At 46.7% G+C, this 17,985-nt stretch overlaps 1 protein-coding gene across 2 annotated transcripts in view; it reads left to right on the top strand.

Annotated features, from left to right (window-relative positions):
- The window catches only part of SNTG2 (syntrophin gamma 2), a 2,000,310-nt gene that overhangs the window by 1,426,098 nt on the left and 556,227 nt on the right, over window positions 1–17,985 (top strand). For both annotated transcript variants that reach the window (XM_069235852.1, XM_069235853.1), the window contains exon 11: window positions 4,781–4,819. In XM_069235852.1, coding sequence (XP_069091953.1) covers window positions 4,781–4,819 — 39 coding nt within the window. The remainder of the gene's footprint in view (window positions 1–4,780; window positions 4,820–17,985) is intronic.

A 17,985-nucleotide genomic window follows, 5' to 3' on the forward strand; every position in this document is an offset into this window, starting at 1 on the left:
CTTTGAGGATCTGAGTGCCAGCGATCACCTGGGAGGTAATTGATTTCCTGGGCCATCTACCATGGATGGTGGCAGTGCTGGGACCCCTCCCCCATCCTTGACCAGTAGAATAGCTGATTACAGGCACAGAGGAGCAGCCAGGCGCTAATGGCATCAAGTGAAGACAAGAAGAAAGAAAAAGGTGACCCTCCAGTCAGGGAGTGGACCATCAAGAAGATCCCAGAGTAAAGGGACAGGACCTGTGAGAGGTCCATGAGGACAAAGCCAAGTCTTGCCGACATGACTAAGCCTGCGAGAGGCCGCATCGGTAGATGACACACGGTCCTAGGAGCAGGACACAACCAGCGAAAAGTCCATGTGATGTATCATGTGACCCAAGGCACAATACCACCTCTCACAAGAAAATGGAAAGGAGAAGAGAGAGTAGCATGGCACAATGGCACGTTTTGAAGAAGGTTGTAAGAAGAAAAGTGTGACAGACCTGTCCTACACAAGATGCAGAACATCACAGGAGTGTAAGCGAAAAGGGAGAAGAGTGAGAAGACTGAGGACTCGTACCAATACTGGAGAGGGAATCAATCAACATAAGCCAGCCACAGGGGTTCAGGGCCATCGCTGGAGACAGCTCTGCGGATTGACGAACCGTAAGGCTCCACTAAGCATGAACAGCATCCAGGCCCCATGCTTCACAGTGCGACCATCCAGCCACCTGTCAGTGGCAGCATGACATAGGTTGCATCCCTGTTAGTAGCTGCACATGCCAAACAAGAACCACAAATGGCTACGAAGTCCCTTTAGTCATCCTTTCTCCAAGCAAGACACCAACACCCGTCAATCAAACTGTTGGCAATATTGGCATCATGACCACATGCATCACCTGCACCACCTAACAAAGATTGCTCAACCAGAGCAGAACCATGTGTCTGCAAAGCAACCAGAAGTAAACAAGGCATCCCTGGCACCTTTGGAGGTCGGCCGCCCAGGAGTCCAGTGTGAGCCCCCATGGGTCTGAGACCTGCCAAAGTAAGCATACTAGACCATTGAACCTTCCACCCTTGGGGTTGCACGAGGCTTCAATGTGGCCCTGTCGGGAGTTCCACAGCGACCCCTTGGTGCAGCCTGTGAGAGGCACCGTACAGCCCATGCAGCCCTGTGGCAATCCATGGGCAAGGACCTCAAAGGAATTCGGGTGAGAGGGGAATCCTAACAAGAGAGATCTGTCAGAAGCAGCACCATGAGAGACAACAGTAAGCACTGAGGTTGTGGACGAAGGCTGGTCACCCAAAGACTAACAGATGAAGGCCGTGCACCTGAGTTCTGATGGCCACAGAACACAGTCCCTGAGACAACCAACCTTTGTGGCTGCATGAGCAACATAAAAAAAGACGCCCATTCATCAATGTCATCCTCAGTTTTTGCAGGTTTTCAGTCGATGGAGCCTAAGCACCTTCAAAGAGATCTCTGCAGTGAACTCCCGCACGGCTCCTGATACACCCACATTACTTTGTAAATAGACTCCACCACTGCTCAGGATGCAACATCACAGTGGCACAGTGGACTTTGTAAATAAACTCTAACATCGTGAGACCAGACGGGACGGAACCAACAGCGCTCAGGTTGACTGTAACCTCATCGACAGGCGATTGACAGATCCGGACTTCATCAACACTGCCGTTCGTGCCCACAGTAGTCTGATTAAACTATGGAGATATGACGTTGTTGGAAAATGGCTTATTGGTAAGGGCAGGTAAGCACCTACACTTAGTAATAGGCTACTAACCTCCACGTAGGTCCAGTTAGGTCTCAATAAATGAAACCCAGCTCCACCCTTGGTAGCTTGGCATCGAGCGACAAGGCTTAACCTTGGAGACAAAACGTAAAGCATTCAAATATCACAAAACAGTAATTAAATAAAATACAGGAAACAGTTTAAAATCCAAAACCAATGTATAAAATAGGCAATATTTCTAGCTTTAAAATGATACCAAAACAAATGAAATCGGATAAAGGGAACTGGAGATATGAATTTTTAAAGAATTAATGGTTTTTAGCGCTTAGAAACGAGTAGCACCAATCTGGTCATCTTGTCGCACCTTGACCAGGGCAAAGTCAGAGTTTAAGGCTGATCTCGATGGAGTCCTGCTTGGCTACAGCCCGCGGGAGGCCTCGGTCAAAAATTAACCTTCTAAATTTCTTCAGCTGGACCAAGTCACAAGTCCAAAACTCCTGGAACTCTGCCTCGGATAGGCAAGTCAGGCTGGGTCGTGGTTGAGGCAAGCCGGCTAGAGTTGTCATGGCGGGTCGGTCCCTTTATGGAACGTTTTTCAAAAAGTTCTCTAAACGTCTCCAAACTTCTGGATCTTCTCCCTTATGTTCTTTTAAGATTCTTATGAGGTCCACAGCTCATCCCTTGGCTCCAGAAGCTCTGAGATACTCCTTGAGGGTGCGGACTACAACTCCCAGAATGCACCTGGTGCAAACTCCAATTTGGGTACTGGGCAGTGGTCAGCTGGTCAGTTTCTTCAGGAGTTGGTGCTGGGGACCCTGGTTAGCAATTTCCGACCTGTAGCAAACAGGAAGTCCCTCTTTGAACCAGTTGAAGCCAGGCAAAGTCCTTCTTGTGGTGAAGCCCAAGTGTGCAGCTAGTGCAGTCCCCCAGAGTGCAGTGTCCAGGTGCAGGCCAGAGGTCCAGCAGGGCAGTCCTTCTTCTCCTGTAGTTCTTCCTTGTAGGGATCTGAGGTGTGAGTGCAGGTCTGCCAGTTTTGTCCTTGCTTCCGGGTGAAAAAACAGGGGGGCCTTGGTTCTCCAATCAGGTGCAGGGTCCTTCCGCCTGGGATGACTGCTTCCTGGTAAGTGTGGCAAAAATCAATCACAGGGAGCAACATTCCTCAAAAATCCTCCAAGGCTGAAAATGATTTTTGGAGGTTGCACCTGGCTGAGCCCACCCACTGGTGTGGCTAAAAATCCTAAATACACTCCTCTCCTGCCATCTCTTAATCTATTCAAGGGGGCACCTAATTGTTTGGGTTTGCAGGTTGTGAGGGAGATGCTAGGTTGCTCCAAATGTCCTTCCCTGCCTTTGAAGATCAGTTTGGCAGCCACCCACCCTTTCTGCTTCTTCATCTGCTGAGGAAAGTTCTCCTCCCCCAGGCACATCTCTTTGTGTTCAGCCCAGACAACTTCACACCTCATCAAGGCAGCCTGGCCACTGCAGGGCTGAAGTTGGCAACTTTTTAGGTAGAGTTTAAAACTCTTTACCTGAACAGGTTATACTAAATCCAACAATTGTAGGTTGTGAGGTTTACTATAACAATTAATTTGATACCAAACTTGAGGTATCTGACCCTTTATGAATTAAAATAAAGTCTTCCCTTTCTAGCCCATGGAGGCCATTCACTACAATGAGGGAAAAAATAATTTGATTGTTTTAGCTCACCAGGGCTTAAAAAACTATTTTTATAAGGTCCCTGCTTATAGGTACATTGCATCCAACCCTAGGGACACATAGGGTACACCTTGGAGGTGACCTATATGCAAAAATAAGGTAGTTTAAGTCTTTGGAAGTACTTTTAATTCCAAAGTTGAATTTGCATGTAACTTTAATTTAAAAGCAGCCATCAAGGCAGGCCTGCCTTTAAAATGACACTGGGCACCTCAGCAATGCACCTATGGTGCACTACCTATGCTGGGGTCCCTAAACCTACATGCTCTACCATATACTAGGGACTCATAGGTAGGTTAATATTGCCAATTATAATTAGCCTAATTTGCATATCCACTTTAAACAGAGCACTGGCCCTGGGACTGGTAAACAGTACCCAGGGCACAGCCAAGAGTCAGTAACCACCAATATCTATCCAAAACGTTTGGGGGTGACCTGGGCAAAAAGGATGACTTTCCTACAGACGTGATCTCGGATGCCCCCAACTGCAGCTGTACACTCTTCATTCCCGTCAGACTGCCTGAACAGACTCAGTAGTAGATATTTTAGTATTTATTCTTTCCCACAGGTTGGACTTGTTTGTTTTTAAATATAGTTTGGGAGGCATGTAGAGTCCTGTTGGACTCATACTAGTGTTTTGATAACAATGTGTTTCCACCAGCCACTCCCTGAGGGATGGCTTCCACATTCACCTCACACCCATCCATCATAGATGTCACCGGTCAGGTGACCCTTCTAATACAAGGGGCCGGGCGCACATGCCCTGGGCCAGTTGCAACCACCCTAACTATGTGTCCGTTCACTTATTTAGCTAGCAAGAGGGCCTAGAGAAACCTGACATTACAGTACTGAGAATTAACCTTTCAACAACGAATTCCCATTTGGGAAGTTTTCATCTCTCTGAAACACGATGTGATTTGAATTTTGTCATGGTCCTGTTTTAAAAATGATAGCAACATCAGTAACATACAAGTTCATAGTCACTTACAGGTAAGAGTTTCAAAGTGTATGTGTGTGTGTGTTGGGGGGTGTAATATGGTGTTTACCTACCTGCAAAACAACAGAGCTGAGAACAAAGGTGGATTTAGGAGTATCATTAGATTTGCCTGTTAGATAGTTCCCTTTATATTTGCTGTGCAATAATGGAAATCTAGCACAGTGGCGAAAGATGCTGCAAAGCATTGAGTGGAAATGTGACATTAACTCTGACTATAGGATCAACTAATCAATGTGACATGGTTATTTCATGTTTATTAGAGCAATGTAAATATATATCCTGTTATAAGGTAAAATACCACATTGTATATTGCATTATTTTCCTTTCTCTTTTCTTCACAGATGACAATGGCCAACAAATGCTACTCTCCCTGTGACAAGGTAGAACAATGTTATGTTTTTATGAGAAAATGAAATTGCCAATGTTATTACCCTTTGCTTCACAATGAATTGTTGTTTAACAGAGAAACTGTAAAATCGTTTACAGGGTGTTGCGTGTACTGCAGAATTCTGTTAGAAATTCGCTGAAATATATTTTCTTTGATTAAATGTACACCATTATGCAAACTATGTGACTAAATATTGCTATTTGTATCTTTTTGTCTTGAGGAAGAAAGAAACATATAGGTAAAAAGAACAGATCATAGGAGATTTTGAATAAACAAATAAAGACTGTAGGATTACTGAAATAGTTATGAATAAGTACAACTAAACATGTGTATGTCTGAATAAGAAAATGACTTCCTGAAAAATGAGTTGATTTTGTGGACTTTTATTTGACAGAGGCAGAACATGCCATAGCAGTGAGGATGACATTTGGAAACTCAGCATCTAAATATCAGTAGAGCGTGTTAGCTTGATATAAAGAAGTTTTCCTGAAGCACTGCTGCCAATAATTTTTCATGCAGCTTTTAAAGGTGGCAAGACAGCCTTTGAGACTGGATGCAGATGGTATCAATTCTCCATTCAGAGAAAGCAGGATCTCTGAATGGTAGGGTTTCAGATGATGAAAGTCACCTGGAAAGCCAAATCGACATTGTCAAACAATCACATCAGTATGAAGACATTTCTGCCAATGTTTAGACTTGGCAGACCAGTCGAGGAGTGATTAGTATAAGACTTGACTATCACACATCAGATAAACGGAGATGTATATGTATTCCAACATGCATCTATTTGACCAATGAAGAGCAAATTGTATTTTGCAAACAAAAACCTTTTTTATTCAAAATGTGCAAAAGTCTGTGATTTAAATAGCAAATATATTAAATGCAAAAATGTTGTACTAGGTAATCATACTTTAATGTTGTAGGTCTACAAATCAAGTAAATAAATGCAGATTTAAGTTAGCTTTACTCTCAATGCCATGTTAACGTAAAATGTATTATTTGCATTAACATTCAAATGCCTGTTTTCATATTGAATTGTTATTTTTCCAAGAGATGTTTGTCTAATTTGCTGCAGATGTTGTAACTTTCCAGAAGTCTTCTGTTACTTAGTGAATAGGCATTTGTTTTGCGTTAGTCAACTGATAGAGAGTCTCTCACCAGGAGAAGAGGAGCTAACAGAAATGGTGATTCATGAGAAGAACAGTCTGTATTGTAGAATGTGAAGGATGTATCTTTTCAAGGTCCAACTTCTATGGACCATTGTATGACTAAGAGAAAATGGGGCATTTGCTGATTCTACTGAGTTTACTGAAACCCTATTGGAGGATATAGGACACAAAAAAAAAATATTTCCACCTGGAAAGGAGCAAGGCAAGGCTTCTTTTCCTGGGTCTCTCCTTTGAGCTTTCTACTCAGAAGGGCTTTTTTTCTTTGAGCCTCTGGCTGGGAACTCATTTCTGATTTCCCTATATCTCCTGACATGAGCAGTTGCTTAGCGTATTTTCTGTGATGTCTGCTAATTTACAATACAATTCAGCTAGAAATGCAAAGGCTTTATTTATATGCATTGTTTCTCTCATCAGCACAATTTATTGAGTATCTAAACTGACACCTTGTTTTACCTAATTCCAATATATTTAGATTAGGTAACTTACTTTATGGAACACACTTGCTGTTACACTATTTCCTATGATCTTGATTAATATTCTATTTCACCTCATATTGAAATCTCAGTTATTGGATTATGTTCATTTTAATAATAATGGTTAAGAGACTAGGGCGGTCATTCTGACCCTGGCGGTCAAAGACCGCCAGGGCGGAGGACCGCGGGAGCACCGCCGACAGGCCGGCGGTGCTCCAATGGGGATTCCGACCGCGGCGGTAAAGCCGCGGTCGGACCGGCACCACTGGCGGGCTCCCGCCAGTGTACCGCCGCCCCATTGAATCCTCCACGGCGGCGCAGCTTGCTGCACCGCCGCGGGGATTCCGACCCCCCCTACCGCCATCCAGATCCCATCGGTCCGACCGCCGGGATCCGGATGGCGGTAGGGGGGGGCCACTGGCATGGGCATTGCAGGGGCCCCCGTAAGAGGGCCCCTACATGTATTTCACTGTCTGCTGCGCAGACAGTGAAATACGCGACGGGTGCAACTGCACCCGTCGCACAGCTTCCACTCCGCCGGCTCGATTCCGAGCCGGCTTCATCGTGGAAGCCTCTTTCCCGCTGGGCTGGCGGGCGGTCTGAAGGCGACCGCCCGCCAGCCCAGCGGGAAAGTCAGAATTACCGCCGCGGTCTTTCGACCGCGGAACGGTAACCTGACGGCGGGACTTTGGCGGGCGGCCTCCGCCGCCCGCCAAGGTCAGAATGAGGGCCTAGGGGTCTGATTTAGAGTTTGGTAGACAGAGTTACCCCATCTCAAACATGACAGATATCCCATCCAACATATTACGATTCCATTATATCCTATGGAAATCGTAATACTGCGGATGGGATATCCCTCATGTTTGTGACGGAGTAAGCTGACTGCAAATCTTTCTGAATGAATGATTATTAAATATTAAAATATCAAAGATTAAAACCCTTCAACTCTAATTCTCTTTAGTGACCATACTAAATGCCAGTGATAATTTAACATACCTGGATTGACGTAGATGTTTGCTTCTTTATATTTCTTGTTGTCAATGAACAAAGGTCCGTACAGCCAGTGGTGAGGGTTATTTCATGATTATTCCTGAAGATTGAGATGTAGAAAACCCTATTCCATCACAAACTTAGCAGTGAAGTTTCAGGCTGTAGAAATATGGCCTCTGCATAATGTATGTATACATGTAGTATTTCTGCAGCATGATCTTAGACAAAAGACGGGAGAGCTCTGTATAGGTTCAAATACAAGCATAAAGTCAACGAGTTATGGTCTTGAAAGCGATGTGGACTTGTTTGTTCTTTTTCTTTTTAACACTTCTCAGTCTGCAGACTGATGCTGTCCTGGCTGTGGGTGTGCAGAGAACCACTAGAGATGGTGAGCAGGTTGGTCGTGATCGTTTTATAAATGATGGAGCTGGTTTTGAAGATGGTGCAGGACTGAAAGTGGAGCCAATGGAGTTCTGCCAGGATGATGATGATGTAACCATATTTCTTCAGGCCCTGGATGAGATGTGCTATCACATGCATAATGCCTATAAGATATACCAGTGTGAAGTTAGAGATGCCATTGAACAGTATATTACCACAATGTGAATGCAAGTGTATGAAGGCTTGAAATACCCATTTTCAACTCACATTTTGGAAGAAATGTTTTTAAATTCTTCAAAAGAGAGAATCAGTACCTAGCTACCCTTTCTTTTTGCTTGACAATGTGTTCTTTGAGGGTGAGGTTGGGGTCCAGTGTGGAACTCCCGGGGACTCTGCTAGTGATAGGGATCTTTGGGGACCTGAAATTACCCATGTGAACAAACTGTTGACAGTTGGAAAGGTAGGAGGAGCACCAGTGGACAATATTGCTGTTGAATCCCATTTGAGACTCCAGAGGGCGTATGAGGGTTAGATAGTTGACTGTGTCAAAGACCACTGAGAGGTCCAGCAATATCAGGAGGCAGGAATAATCTTCTGAGGTTAGAATTGCTTAGTCTATGGTGTGTAAAATAGCAGTCTCCATGCTGCAACGTGATCTCAAGCCAGAATGGGTAAGCGTGTAGGAGATGGTTAAAATTAGTGCAATTTTAGAATTGAAATTAAACTAAACTTGCAGTCATCCTGCTGGTGAATGGTAGGTTTTAGAAATTGGGTTTCTGGTTGGCAGAGGTATGCACTTTGTCCAAACAGAAACCACAATAATAGTTCGGGGTAAGTCACAAATTCATCCTATGTTAACCAGTGCTTTGCACAGAGTAATCCAGCGTAATTTAGGAGGCAATGTGTAAAGTATTTGTGCAACACTTCAAACAGTAAAACAGTTGAAACATCACAGAAAAAGATACCACACCAGGTTAGCAAACTATAACTTATTTTAATAAATAAATAAAACAAGACCAAGAGGGCAAAAATACATTAAGTAGAAGTTCAGAGCTGAATTTTTTAAGAATAAAAGTAAAATAGTGCTCAAAATCAATAAGCGCTAAAATAGGATATCAGGTTTCACTAGACAGGGGAGAAGTCAAAAGTACAGGCAGACCACAAAGGAGCATGGGCCTGAAACAAGAAATACCTGGGGCCCTCCCTACAAAAGTGCCTTTATCTGGGATGCGTCATAATTGACGAAGGTGCGAGGTGCAGATGAAGTGATCTGTCGGTGTCGATCCACACGGTGGACGAGATGTGTCAGTTTTCTCCACACAACGGAGGTGATGTGTTGGTTCAGAGTGTGAAGTGCTGGTTACGAATGAGATGTGAGGCAGCTGTGTGCCACAGTAGGTGATGCATCGATTCTGGAGGCCATGCACAGGTTCTGAAGGCAATGCTCTGGGTCAGCTCTACGCTAAGATGAGGATAAGCTAGTTCTGACTCACGCAGAGGGGAAGATGCTCTGGTTCTATTGAGGATGCATGGGTTCTGGTTGAAGCAGCACTTTATATCCGCATCCAAGGGCCCAGGTCTGGGGTGGCACCAACTGGCAGGACAAGACTTGCAGCAAGCAAAGTCCAGGTGCTTTAGCAGAGTGGATTGTAGTCTTTTGTGCCCCAGAGACTTCAGAAAACAGGAGATTAGTCATCTGTCCCATGGAGTCAATCTGGGTTCTGAGTTGTAGAGGTTCTTCTGACTGACAGAGTTTCCAGGGGTCCAGAACTTTACTGGGGTGGTGATAACAGATGTCCAGTACTTATACCCAATAGGGCTTTTAAATTAGGGGGTACTTCAAAGAAAGGAAGTACTACAGGAGGGTATGCAGCCCTTAGTGTGGGAAAAGGACACTGCCTACTCAGGTATAAGTGTAAGCCCCTTCCTCCCATCCTGCCCAGGATGGCCCTTCATGCTGTGAATGGCCCATCAGTTACACCTTTGTGTGTTGCTGTCTAGAAGGAATGCACAGGCCCAGTTATCACCCCATCCCAGAATTGTATTGGAGAAAGGCAGTAGACACCCAAATGGATAACGTCAGAAAATGCCAACTTTCTTCAATAGGCATTTTCAGAACTGCAATTTGACATCACCATGAGTTGTGATTTTAAATTGTGAGTACACAGACACCAAACTCGAAAAACGTATCTCTTACAGATTTGGAATTACACGTATAAGATATAATAAGATAATCCCCATGTTAGCCTATGGGAGCGATAGGCTTGATGTAGTAAAAAACGACTTTCGGGAGTTTTCACCACCAGGACATGTAAAACTTAAAAGTACATGTCCTGACGTTTTACTACAATACACCCTGATCTTTAGCTTGTCCAGGGCCTAACTTAGGGGTGGCATCTGTATACAAGGGAAGGAGTGGGCCTGGCAAAAGCGTTATTTTTGCAGTTCGACATGGTAGTGTAAAACTGCACAGTGAGGCTCTGCAGTGGCAGGACTGAGACATGGTTAGAGGGCTACTTAATTGGGTGGCCCAATCAGTGCTGCAGGACCACAAGCAGCATTTAATTTACAGGCCCTGGACATATGTAGTGCAATTTACTCAGGATTTATACGTAAATCAATTATGCCAATTGGGGTAATCCAATGTTACCATGATTTAGGGGAGAGAGCACAAGCACTTTAGCCCTGGTTAGCAGTAGTAAATTGCATAGTACCCTAAAGCCAGCAAAAGTAAGCTCAGAAAAGTGGAGGATGTAGGCAAACATTTGAGGGGAAGACCACCCTAAGGCTGTCAGGTCTAGCACTAGGTAAGAAATGAGCCAGTAATTGGTGATGCCGTCTGGGCTGAGTGTAGTTTTTTTTAAGAGGGCAGTCTGACCAGTTTTGAGAGGTCTGGCAAAAAGCGTGCTCTTGGAGGGGTATTGAGAATGGTGAGTAGGTGTGAGAAAGCAACCCCAGAGAGACCTTTGATGAAGAATAAGGGTAAGACCTCACCTTAAGAAGAAGTGGCTATGTTAGAGAATCCACTTTTATTCGGCTGTATATGGCACGTTACTCTACTCTGTGCCTGCTGCCAAATTGACTCAACAGGTTTGCCCTGGGGCTCAAATGCTCTACAATTGCTCCTCTCAAGAATCCTCATGCAATATTGGCAGCAGGTGCTCCTTTAGACTCCATGGATTTCAGGGTCTGCCCTGACAGCTTCGACAACTGATCTCCCTTTGCTAACTTTTAAGTGCACCCAAGAACAACTGTGCTTTCTGCATTTGCTTCATCTGCAACATTGGATCTCTGGTGGAATTACAAATGCTTAGATGGTGTAGAAGGTGAGAGCAGTCAAAACCAGATGGGCTCAAACTTTAACGCAAGTCAGCCAGGTAAAGCAGCCTGGTGGTAACCAAATGGATGATCTGTATCTAGGCTAACAGACATACTGGCTGGGTCTAGGTTTGTGCCTTCAGAGCTTGCTGTGCTTGGGGCTCTGACTACCTTCGCTGCTTCAGCTGCCTCGCTGTGTCCACTGCTTCTGTGGTTTCTGTTGGATTGCTCTCAGGAAATAGTGGTTTAAGTCAAGCAGAGGGAGGCTGGGAGGGAACAGCTTCTGTTGCTACTTTACACTGTTCTCGAATAATCCAACCAGCTGCAGTTAGATCATCAATTGTTGATATACTAAGGAGACAATGCAGCATGACTGGGGTACAGGGGGCACTGGTCTGGAGGCCGCCAGGGATTGTAGGGTGCTGGAGACTCTTCCCCAGCTACTACAGGAGCAAGAGTTGTCACCCAACTTTGCTGAATCACACAGGTCTGACCTGTCTGAATCAATATCTACATCAATATCTGGCATATCTGGTATAAACCTAGGAAGTGATTGGGTAGGGACCTTGGGGGAGAGGTATATTCTGGACTGTCTATTCACTTCATCAACTACAATGCCTGCTCCTAGGACCATCATCATGGATGCTGTAACTCTGTAAACCTGAAAGATATGGCTCAGGACTCCAGTGTTGGATCACTGGTTGGTGGAGCAGCAACTATTGAGTGTACCACCAATGTGGGTGACAGTTCGGATGATCAACTAATTCCTCTAATTGGGTCAGTAGTGGATTCAGCTCATGATTCACCACATACTGTAACTATCGCTGTAATTCAGGGTTTGGTATTTGCGAATCACTGGACCACTCAAGTGGTGGCCTAGAACCAAAGACCTGCATCCGGTTGTAATCTTTAAAGGGGAGGAGCTGATGTTAACTCTGGCCTCAGTTCCATCCAAGCACGGGGAGGAAATACCAATCCCAAAGGGTTTTGCATCCAGAATTGGTAGGCCTCCTTTGTTGTTACTAGCATAAAGGAGAACTGCAAAGCCAGACACAGTAGTAACATACCGATGCTGCACAGCACTTTTTTTCTTTATCTGATCTTTCAATGGACAATTTGGAGAACTGGATAAGAAGGGACGTAGCAGTCTTGAGTCAGATCTAAGTGAACTAAGTGATACCCCATCTGAGATTGATGACTGGTCAGGGAACTCTGCTTCCACGATCTGGAGGGCAGCCGCAGGTACAAAGTGTAATGCCAGCAACTTTGGTTCAAGAAAAGATCTGAAATGAGATTATTCAACATTCCAACATATAGGCCCTCATTATGACTTTGGCGGTAAATTACGCTTACCGCCACGGTGACGGCCTCCAACATACCACTGCAGTGCTGAATATCCGTTCACCATATTATGAGACACACACACCAATCCAACAGAATATTGCCACATACACAAATCTGCCAGCCCAAAGGTCAGTGCTAAAGTAGCGGTACGAACACCCATACCGTTACTGCAACAAAACAGCGTCCACCACATCATGACTCATGAATCACCACGGTGGACATTCAATGGTGGTAAACCATTGGCGGTACACACCGGCATGTTCAGAATGGACAACCAAATACTAAACTAAACATTGGCCAATACCAAAAACACACACCTGACACTCATACACACCACACCCACAGCATTCAAAAACACACACCCACATCACCCACAACCCTTTAGGAATACAAATTATTGCCACCAGACTGACACCAAGACCACTGCGACAACAAGACACACAGACCACGTACACCCATGCATCCCTCACACACTCCACTACGCGCACCCAAACACAGTACCCAAACCCACACACTTACACATACCACACAACACCCATGCCCCCACAAATGCACCCCTGTTCACAGATGAGGAGTTGAAAGTAATGGTGGAGGAAATAGTCAGGGTAGAGCCACAGCTGTTTGGACCACAGGTACAGCAAATATCCATTTCCAGGAAGATGGTGCTATGGTGTAGAATCGTGGACAGGGTAAACGCCGTATGACAACATCCAAGAACAAGGGCCAACATCAGGAAGAGGTGGAATGACCTACGGGGGAAGGTACGTTCCATAGTAGCAACTCGCCAGCTCGCCATACAGAGGACTGGCGGTGGACCCCCATCCCCTCCCTCACAGCTCGCAGCATGGGAGGAGCAAGTCTTGGCAATACTGCATCCTGAGGGACTCACTGTAGTTGCCAGAGGGCTGGTCACTGGTGAGTCAATATTTATTACTTATCAACTCCCATACCTGCATGCCATCTCACACCCTCACCCTCACTCCCATCATTCCACTCCATCCCACACACTGCACCTACACATATGACTAACCCCAATGCCCAGCCCTGCCTGCAATACCAATGCACAGCCCTCCCAGCCCTGCATGGACACCCATGAATAAAGCATGCACAGCATAAGGGAACTAACAATCCCACAATACATCAACATACGCAAACCAAGTTGGCAGGGTAACAGCAACAATAGAGGGGAAGCTAGCGATGTACAATATGTCACAGGCATGAAGCATAAAACATCACTTATATCCCTGCAGGTGCCCAGCCAATAACAGCGGAGAGGAGGTGCCACGACAAACCAGTCCCCCAACAGAAGATGCCCCCAGTGATGACAGTAACTCTGGACTTCAGGATCTGGATCAACAACCTGACCCATCAGGGACCACTGGGCAGTCGGTCACCCCAGCCCACTCACAGTCCACCACAGAGCCTCCCCCATCTGTATCCAACACCACAGCACCCACCCAAAATTCCCACACCTCTGACCCCAGAACACATCAACCAGCAGTGTACCCACCTGCACCCCTCCCCCTGCAGAAGGTGAACCACCCCTTAAACGTTCCCTGAAACCCAGACAGAAGCCAGAGACACTTGCCAAGATCAAGACCACCACCAGGAAATGAGACTCTCCTGATTGTCCCCCTTGTGTCCCACCCTGTCACCATGTCCACTTTGAACTGCCTTTGCTCCCTTTCCTTTGGCCCGTTGGACACTGCACCTGTGCTACAAACAGACTGGAAAAATACCCTGGACTTTCCTCTACCATCAACCCATTCCATTATACTTTACCCTCAATTTTATAGCACTACAATAAACACCCTTGAGCACAATTTGACTGATGGTATTTTATGTGCTGAGAATGTGCATTCAGGGTAACAGTCAAATCTGGTGCAATTGATATGAACACTGGGATAGCAACCAAATAATGACCTGTAACTGTCTGTAGTAATCACATCAGGACACTGTTGTCATATCACCAACATCTGTAAAATGACAAGCCATTGGTGACAGTAAGTTGAGATGCAAAGGAAGCGAATGCCATCATGCTACAGTCACACAGATGAAATCAGTAGTCAGAGCAATGATCAGTTCCACTGCCTCACCTCTGTGTCATTGGAAGTATTGACATATAACTGATGTCCTGTTGTCCACATCCTCATCCTCTGCCTCCTTAGCCTCACGGTTCTCAGGGTCCACAGCTGCCACAGGAGCATCTCCAGTCTCCTCCTCCTGCAGAAAAGGTGCATGTCGTCTGATGGCCAGGATGTGCAACATGCAGCATGCCACTACTATCTGGCAGACCTTCCCGGGTGAGTAGCACAGGGATCCACCTGTCAGATGGAGGCACCTGATCCTGGCCTTCAGGAGGCCGAAGGTCCTTTCGATTATTCTTCTGGTTCACCCATGTGCCTCATTATATTGGTTCTCAGCCCCTGACCTGGCATTCTTCACAGGGGTCAGGAGCCACAATAAGTTTGGGTAGCCAGAGTCACATGCAAGTATTGAGGGACAAACATTAGCCTAACACAATGCTATTGGGAAAACACCTGAAGGCAGACACTGAAATACAGTGGGTGGGGACTCTGGCTCACCGTTTAGCAACACCCTGTGACTCTGTAGTTGGGCGATCACATTCAGGATGCTGCTATTCCTCAGGACAAAGGTGTCATTCACTGACCCAGGATACTTGGCAGTGACGTGGGAGATGTACTGGTCCGCCAGGCACACCATTTGCACATTCATTGAGTGGAAAAACGTCTGATTCCTGAACACCTGCTCATTCTAGCAAGAGGGAATGAATTGGGGATATGCCCCATTGCATAGAATCCTACCTTCGCAGTGGCCAATTCTTTCACCTGGGGGAAAACAATGTAGCTGCACATGTGTTTCACCAGGGCAGACAAAACCCTTGACAACACGATTGAGAACATTGCCTGTGACATTCCTGTTGCCAATCCCACTGTCACTTGGAAAGAACCAGTTGCCAGGAAATGGAGCACTGATAGCACTTTCACAAGAGGGGGGATCCCAGTGGCATGACGGATGGCTGATATCACGTCAGGCTCCAATTGGGCACACAGCTCTGTGACTGTGGCCCTGTCAAGTCTATAGGTGAGTATAATGTGCCTGTCCTCCAGCGTAGCCAAGTCCACAAGGGGTCGGTACATGGGAGTTTGTCTCCTCCTCCTATTCATCCGCAGCGGTAGGTATCTAAAGGACACAAGAGTGAGTATGCTGTTACAATTTGAACAATGGAACCGCAACCTCAGTGTGCATACAGCATCAATGTGTTGGGACAGTAGGAATGCAAATGTATGTCTAATTTTAGGCAATGACGTAATTATGTTTTATATGATTGTTGTCCACCACCTTGAAATGGCGACCGCCTGTCCTGTGTCTTGGGACAGGTGGAAGTGAGGTATCTCCACCGTCATTGGGCGTCGTGGTGGAAGCCGGTCTTGCACTGCACTACAATTCCTCATTGGATTAGATGTGGCTCTGTGGAGTACAGTGGCCAATGGGGATCAGCACAGGCAGTGACGGTGTACACCGCCACAGACGTGACTGCCATTTTCTATCTAAATCCTCACTTGTTACCTGACTTTCCGCAGGACAAAACCTACATTGCGTGTGCTGCTGTGACCTGTGTCTGGAACCTACCATGGCCCGTGTGACTGTGGAAAGGGCCCCTTCCTTCACTTCGGAGGAGTTGGAGCTACTGGTGGATGGGGTCCTACTCCAGTATGGACTTCTGTAGGGGTCTCCAGACCAACAGGTGAGTACACTCTGGGCACGATGCCTGTGGGAAGGTTGCATAGAGATGTGTGTGCAAGCATTGTGTCATCGGGGAATGTCTGGTGGTAGTGTACATGGTGGGCACTGGACGATGTGTCTGCCAATCGTGATGGAAACGGGATTGGTGGGCCATATGTGTGACAGGCATGATTGTATGTGTAATGGTGTCCTCCTGTCTGCATTCCCTCTGCAGGTCACCGCCCATCAAAAGAAATGATTGTGGTGTGCCATCGCCAAGGACGTGCTGACCCATGGGGTTTAAAGCAGGCGGAGTACCCACTGCAGGAAACGGTGGGAGGACATGAGACGCTGTGCACGGAAGACTGCAGGGGCCCAGTTGTGGATGGCCTCCCAATGAGGAAGGGGTGCCTGTCGGAACTTGACCCCCCTGATGGACCGCATATTGGTGGTAGCCTATCCAGAGCTGGATGGGCACTTGAGGGCATCACAGTAGCCACAAGGGGGTGAGTACAGTGGGCAATACTACAATAATTGGTAGGTGGCATGGGATCCGGTTGGTGGGTGTGAGTTAGTGGGTGCCCCTTAATGGCAGGCCAGACATTGCAGTGTGATCCAGCTCAAGGGTAATGGGTGTGTGGCAAATGCAGGTAACCTAACTCGGTTGTATTCCATGTCACTCAGGGCTTTTTGGGTCCCAGGAGGTGTGTAATTGGCGGTGTTTGGCCCTCATCTTGCTGTGGCATGTAGCCAAACCAATGCCAGGGCAATGCATAGTGCTCAATCCTGATCCGTGTGTGTGACGGTCTGTGTATGCCAACTGTGGTGTTGGTGCTGTAATTGACCCAGTGTTCCCTTTCTCTCTCCCCCCCTTTTTCCTTCTGTCATCCTGTCCATGTGTGCATTAGCATCATCTGGCAGAGGAGCAGGTGCACTGGCAACAGAGGAAGATGCATCCCACAGGACCCAGGAGGCAGAGCCCACCGATGCCAAGGGAACCAGTGGGATGGAGGGCGAGGGGAGCACCATGGCAGAGACAGGAGGTGACAACACAGACTCAGATACCTCCTCTGATGGAAGCTCCCTGGTGGACACCTCTGTGACCACCCCAGCTATAGGTACAGCCACCATCCCCATAACAGTACCGCCCTTCCAGTAGCCCCTCATTAGGTTGCCCGTGCCCGCTCACCCAGGAGGGTGGGCATCTCCTTTGTCCCAGGCACCTCAGGCCCTGTTCCAGTGATCCCTGCTGCCCTGAGTGTGGAGGCCATTGACCTCCTGAGATCCATCTCTGTTGGGCAGTCAACCATTCTGAATGCCATCCAGGGTGTCGAGAGGCATTTGCAACAAACAAATGAATACCTGAAGGACATTCATTCTGGTGTGGTGGCCTAACAGAGAACATTTCAGGCTCTGGCCTCAGCACTGATGACAGCCATTGTACCTGTGTCCAGCATCCCTCCTCGAACTTCCACTACCCAGACCCAGTCCCCTCTACCTCACCCTATCCAAAGCACACCTTCAGACCAGCATGCACACAAATCATCACACAAAAGTGGCTCAGGAAAACATAAGCACCACACATCATCTCACAGGCACTCACACAAGCACCATACCCATGCAAACATACCAACATCCACTGCCTGCACTGTGTCCCCCTCATCTTCGTCCACCTCCCTCCGAGTAGCATCTAAACTCACACCTGCATGCACTACATCATCAGCCACTACCTCCAT

The sequence above is a fragment of the Pleurodeles waltl genome, chromosome 5, assembly GCF_031143425.1.
Source record: "Pleurodeles waltl isolate 20211129_DDA chromosome 5, aPleWal1.hap1.20221129, whole genome shotgun sequence".
NCBI classification, from domain to species: domain Eukaryota; kingdom Metazoa; phylum Chordata; class Amphibia; order Caudata; family Salamandridae; genus Pleurodeles; species Pleurodeles waltl.